At 38.6% G+C, this 6728-nt stretch overlaps 1 protein-coding gene and 1 non-coding gene across 6 annotated transcripts in view; both read left to right on the top strand.

Annotated features, from left to right (window-relative positions):
- The window catches only part of carmil2 (capping protein regulator and myosin 1 linker 2), a 163495-nt gene that overhangs the window by 92991 nt on the left and 63776 nt on the right, over positions 1-6728 (top strand). For all 5 annotated transcript variants that reach the window (XR_001809029.3, XM_017433904.3, XM_025010032.2 and 2 more), the window contains one exon: positions 4449-4552. Coding sequence is in view for 4 of the 5 variants with exons in the window: in XM_017433904.3 (XP_017289393.2) it covers positions 4449-4552 (104 nt within the window). In the remaining variant the exon portion in view is untranslated. The remainder of the gene's footprint in view (positions 1-4448; positions 4553-6728) is intronic.
- On the top strand, positions 1021-1092 carry trnae-uuc. The gene has a single exon. It is a non-coding gene; the product is annotated as a tRNA-Glu (tRNA).

Genomic DNA, 6728 nt, shown 5'->3' with positions numbered 1-6728 from the left:
AATGTTGGATCCCAAAGGGGAGGTACATAGGACTTCTGTGTGGAGAACTTATCTTCTCCCATTACCTTCTGCTTCAGCCAGAAATGGGGCTGTCTGTCCTCAGTACTCATCAATACCTTAGTTTAGGCTACCTCAAAATCTGCCATTGCCTTTCAAAGCCCAGGGCTTTTGACAGTCTGAAAATGTAGTTGAAGCATGTATTCACAAGAAAACCACACTCCTCCAAAACCTAACCCATCCATTTACAAAGCAGACAAAACTAACCTTTTAGTCTTCTGTCACCTTTCCTGCTCCTAGAATGCCCTATTGAGCCCATGCATTGGAGTGTTCTCTAGCTTGATTAAGCTCCTGGTAAGCCAGCTATTCTGACCCTCATAGCAAAACTGCTCCTACGTTAAGAGCATGTTCAGAGACAGACAAGCTGCCTTTTGGGATACAAGCTTTACTGGCTCTTGACATAAAGGCACCAAATGTCTCTTTCCACCAGGGATGCTTTGGAATTCATCAGTCACTGAAATCGTGCCTCAAGAGGTTTTTCAGCAGAACTTATAGCTTTAACAAAGGGCCACGTTTCTGCACAAAAAAGAGTCCTCCACAGTCTGCAACTATCAAACCCGACCGAACCTGAACAAGAACGTCTGTCAAGGAAAACGGTGCATGTTGAATGTCGTGCTTTCAACAAAGGAGTGTTGGATTCCTGATAGTGTCGTTGGCAACGTTAAGCACTGTCTTCACAGCAGCCCAGGACAGAATAACCTCAGTGGGTGATCTTGTGGGTTGTCTCTTGTTAAGGAGCGCTTTTAGTGTTTAGAAAAAAACAAAGATATGCACACATAGGGGTGGTTCCTTTGAGTGTCCATCCTCTAGGTTGAAGCGATTGCACCAAAGTCATTTGAAAAGCTCCCATCTGGAGCAGTTTATCAGTAGACTGCCGCAGGATAAGGCATGTTCATGTTCTCATGTTTGACTTACAGGCTTAAGAAAGAAAGCTCAACGCCGTGGCTGACTCCTCACAGCTCCTCCCTGATGGTCTAGTGGCTAGGATCCGGCGCTTTCACCGCCGTGGCCCGGGTTCGATTCCCGGTCAGGGAACAATATTGATCAATCACTCTCTGCACGTGTTGACAACTTGAACTGATGATGTGCGAGATTCTACTGTGTGCAAAGAATGCTCCTCTGCACCTTAGCCCTTTGAGGACTACCATTATAAAGGTCCGCATGAGCATCTTTTTACATTTTTGGATGCTGCAGAGTCATTATTAGGAGCATTCCAATGTTCTTTACATCAATAAAATCCTTATAATCCTTATTTTCCAAGTTTGTATGCCATTAGTCTATAACAACTAATTAAAATGCTTAAATGTGCAAAAACAATCACAGGAACTCCATTTGTTTTATAATTATTTGACATATTTTTGTAAATATGAAAAGTTTCCTAACTTTATTTCTCAAAACTGTCAATACAAAAAAATTGCACACAAGCCTTCTAAACCAAACACAATTTATTTGGAGTTTTTTCGATGCTTAGTTTCAAAGTTACAGCCAATTTTATAAAAACAAAAATATCGATCCCTTCGATAAAGTCCGCTTCCTCGTCACTGTCAGCGGTATCGGGATCTGAAGAATACCTCTCTTCATTCTCGCCATCTACCGCGGTGACGAGCTCTAACGCTTCGGTCAGAGAGTAAAATCTTCTGACTCCGTGTTTTTTCATAAATTGTCTGTCGTGTGTTCGCTCCGAGTTTCTACAAAATGTTGCGAAAAATATCGAGCGTGTGTTTGCTAGCAAAAGGCGAGCCGAATAGTGTAAACACCTGCAGGAAGAAAGTTCCTAGGAAACTGAAACGGAGTCCGGTGAGATTTGATGAAATGTCGCGATATTTTATGCCGTCAACGTCAGAATGACAGATCCAACACAGGAAGTGACCCGAGCTGATCTACAAATATAGGGATGGATGCCACGTCATGTTTGCCTAGCATCTTTAGGCCAATCCTTTTTACTATAAATCTGTGAACTCGTCTGCGCACACACAGCAATTCGGAGGGCATGTTGAGTGTCGGAAAAGGAAGTGCAATTCTTACGGTTTTATATGCAAAAAAAATTATTGCTCTACCTTACGTGGTTCAAATTCTACCGGCATTTGAAAATATATATGCAAATGGGAGCGCCGGCGCTCCCGTAGTCCTCTTGGTCTCTTCTCTCTTAAATTCATACTCATAAAAATTATACTTGTAGCCCTCCCACTCAATTCCAAGTTTATTTCTTAAGAAAACATAAGACACCTTATGCTGTATTATAAACTTTCTGCATAGGAGGCAAATTGGGAAGGATTTAAAACACTCGTCTGTTGAACAAAACTTTCATATTTTAGACAAAGAAAACAGATGGTTTGAGAGGAGGGTGGAGGAAGCCATTTACATCAAACATGAATCTGAGACCTCCTTTAAACAGAGGTCATGTATGTGACCAAAACATCTCTTTGTGAGACAGAAAAACAAAGACCCTAATGACTATCAGGAGGGAGATTAATCTGCATCTGAATTTAACTGCATTAACTGAGCATCTCATGCAGTCTTAAGCTTAGAACTTTACACTGTCCAGTTTTGAGGTGAGAAAGCTCACCGGATGAGAAGTGAAACGTCTTCAACTACAGAAGAGAAGTCCAGTTGCTTTGTGTTTTAAGTTTTTTTTGGAGGGGGGGTTTGAATTGGTGAGGGACTACACAAATGAACAATCTAATTATACACTTCACTGCAGTAATGAAAAGGGTCTGCTTAGTTTCATTTATAAACCATATGTTTACATGCAGCATATAAAAATCTTTTTTTTCTCACTGTCTGACATTAAATCAGACTAGACCATTTTAGGTCAGTTAGGATTCCTAGAATTATTTATATTTATTAAATGCTCAAATACTGAGAGACAGAATTGTTTAGAGAAAATGTCTTTGTTTGTTTTGTTGTTTTTTTAAAACTTTTTTTCAAAATGACAGGTTTACATACTGTAAGGATTTGGGTTTTGTTTTGTTTCTTGGTTTATTTTGTTATTATGTGTTCTGGTTTTGTCATTGTTGTGTCTTGTCATCATTCTCTTCTTGCCCTCAGTCTTCTTTTGTTTATCTGCCAAGCCCATCTCCACCTGTCCACAATCTTCATCACTCACCTGTGCCCACTTACCTCATTATCCTCTGCTTTAAAACCTGGTCATCTTCTCCGCTCCCCTGCCGGTTCATTGTTGGTTGTTGTTGTGTCCTTGATTTGCCCATGTTTCTGGTTCCTTGTCTTGTCTTGTCTTGTCTTGTCTTGTCTTGTCTTGTCTTGCCTCGCCTCGCCATTGTTTGCATTTTTGGATTTTTGTTTTAGTTTGTTTTACTGCCACGTCAGCTTTTTGCTTTCTTGTTTTATTATTTTAGAATCAATTTCCAGTTTTTGAATTAAGTCTGCACTCTGAGTTCGCCTCCTTCTCCACCTCGGTCCATTACAGATACAGAATAAAATGCCTTTATACAGTTAGGGAAATACCAGATGATGATGATGTCATGGTTTTGGAAGATTTTGATTGGTTAGTTGACAACATTTGAGTTATTTGGAGGCCCACCTCAAATACACTGTTTCTTTGTGGGACATAATGAGAAAATCAAAAGAAATCAGCCAAGATATCAGGAAAAGAATTGAAGACCTTCACATCACTGGTTCATTCTTTGGTATAATTTTCAGATGCCTGACAGTTCATCTGTTCAAACAATTAGAAACATGTATAAATATAACGGAAATGTCTTTTCATCATACTGTTCAGAAAGGAGACAGGCTCTGTGTTGCCAAGGTGAACGTGTTTTGGTGCAAAATCAACCCCAAAACAAAAGTAAAAGACCTTCTGGAGATGCTGCTGAAGCTGGTCAGAGAGTCATTATCCACAGAGAAATGAGTCCTGTACCAACATGGACTGAAAGGAAACTCAGTGAGGAACAAGCCATTGCTCCGAAAAGAACATAAAAAAGTCAGAATACAGATTGCAAAATGCATAATATAGAGGCGCTCACATTGATGACGATCAGTTAATCAGTACATTTGATCAGCAGCTGCTGGTTGATGCTGAACCTCTGAAATCTTCTCGAAGCAGCAAGGCTGGATGCAGTTTTTCACACACAGCTTTATTATTCTGAGTTTTGTTTTTTTTATAATAAATAATGACATGTTAGAATCTGTTGTGTGTTTTTGTTTACTTGAGGTTAGAGGTCATTTTTTATTATGTCCTGATATGTAAAACCCGTGGATTTAACGAGGATGGACTTTTTTTTTCTATGATTGTGTGTGTTATTTCAGCTCAAACAAGTTGAGCCTTTTTTCTTTGTCCTTTACAAATAAAATAGACTATGATTCTCTTAATCTTCATGGTAATGTCATCCAAAATGTACTGAATGTTTTCTATGTGATTGTGTTCCACACAGGAGCCAGTGTTGGAGGAAAAGAATGAAGCAACTGAGACAATGGGCAGAGTAGACGAAGGTGTAGAGGAATTTTTTACCAAAAAAATCATCCCTGACTATGCACCGTGAGTTGATCCATGAAATATACTCACACATAAAAGCACACTATTTTGTTTTCACCAAATGTCAACTTGCAGCAAAAGTAAGGTAGGAATTACATACTAAGATGTAAATAAAAAAAAAGCAGCTGAGGCCTTTTGTCTGTAGGGTACTACTGTAAATGACAGTCCTTAAAATTACAAACCTCTGAAATGTTGTTTAAGTAAACTTTTACATGCTGTTGCTACAACAAGTTTCCTATTTTATTTTTTGGTCAAATGTACTATATTAACATCATATTCTTATCTATATCTGTTGTGAAACGACTGATGTGCCGTTCATTGAGAAAAGCTCTGAGAACATTTGACAGAACATAAGTCACATCTTAATGAAATCACAAACATATGCCCCTTTTCCACCGGCTCCACTCTATTCAGCTCGCTTTGCGTGCGTTTCCACCGGCATTTTTTCGAGGCCGGCCCCTGCTTTTTTGGTTCCTGCTTCGGAGTAGGGCCAGCCACGCGAGCCCTGCTTTCGTGGGTGACGCAAGCTTAGCTCCTGTTCACTGATTGGTCATGGGTGTGGCCAGATGCAAGCATAAAGAGCGAACGGTAGTAATATAAACAACAGCGTTTTGCCAGTTTTTAAAAATCGCTGCCTATTTTCATGGTCACAGTTTGCACATGTGTAGTCTAGGCTGTGAATATTTATTTTGTTTCCCATCTCTACCCACATTGTACCCGCCTAGGCCCACATTGTACACATCTTGGAAGCCACTCCCATGTTTATAATTTAACTTGTAAGAGTAATCTTTATAAATGAAAACAAGAAGATTTGGATTAGTATTTTGATAATTACTTACTATCTGTGTGGTGTTTAGACCTGCACATTCAAAATTGTAGCCTCAATTGTTGTCTGTCAAAAGAACAATCCTGTGCAGGTGTCAAAGTACAGTTTTAGCGCTCTAAAATTAAATACACTAAAATGTCAAGGTTTCCTCGTGGGTTTGAGATGCTAGTAATGTCTCTGAGACTATTTTGGGAGAAAATCTGACATCAGCTAGTCTCCAACAGTTACAACTCAGCGAGATACTACCTTACAAAACTAAAATATGACCAATTAAAGACCAAAAAAGAATAAAATGTGATCAAACTGAAACATAAATAAAACACTGTGACCTAAGTACAACAAAAAACTAAATTTCACAGCATGAATGTCACAAATGTGCATGTCACAATTTATTTGCAGTTACGTAGGTATGCAGACATGTTGTAAGTACCAATTCAGTGGGATTCAGTGGGAACAAATTTCACACACTCAGGTGTGTGACAATCAGTGGATCTTTCTTTCTTAATTTCACGAATTTCCAGAATTTTACCCCTTCCTAGCCTATCTGATTTTGAAGTGTTTCTGCAACCTCTCCCATCAATGAGACTGGGGATTTCTTCAATATATTTAAATATTTTTAACCTTTTAAATCCTTCCACTGTGTTGAAAACTGTATAGGAGACAGATTTGGAACTGTTTATTTCAGATAAGGTTTAGGGGGCGGTTTTAAAGAGGGTACACAGCTTTTCAATCTGTATTTGGCGCAATTCTGTGCAATGTTGAATTCTACATCCAGCTAAAGCAGGTTTACAAAACTATTTGACACAGTGTCCCGACCTCTGTGTGAACGATGCCAATAGGCCACAGCAAAATTACTCACATGTTTTGGAGCTGTCCCTCCGTGAAGACATTCTGTCTGGCCTGAAATTTTTCTCACATTATCTCACGTAACTGGAGAAGATATCACTCCTAATGTTTTAATGGCCTCATTCAAAATACAACAGAGTTCACTTCATCTCTTTCTTGCTAAAAAGAACTTAATAGCTTTCAAAACTCTGCTGGCCATGCGGCTAATACAGCTAAATTAGAAATCTTCAGCTCCACCTACATACAGGTGCTAGTCATAAAATTAGAATATCATGAAAAAGTAGCTTGATTTCAGTAATTCCATTTAAAAAGTGAAACTTGTATATTATATTCATACATTAGATACAAACTCATATTTTTCAAATGTTTATTTCGTTTAATTTTGATGATTACAAATGACAACAAATGAAAATCTCAAATTCATCATATCAGAAAATTAGAATCTTGTGAAAAGGTTCAAAATTGATGGCACCTGGTACCACACTCTAATCAGCTAATTAACTCAAA

The sequence above is a fragment of the Kryptolebias marmoratus genome, linkage group LG11 (assembly GCF_001649575.2).
Source record: "Kryptolebias marmoratus isolate JLee-2015 linkage group LG11, ASM164957v2, whole genome shotgun sequence".
NCBI lineage: Eukaryota > Metazoa > Chordata > Actinopteri > Cyprinodontiformes > Rivulidae > Kryptolebias > Kryptolebias marmoratus.
Note: the sequence above shows the minus strand (reverse complement) of the source record. Positions and strands in the feature narration are given on the sequence as shown.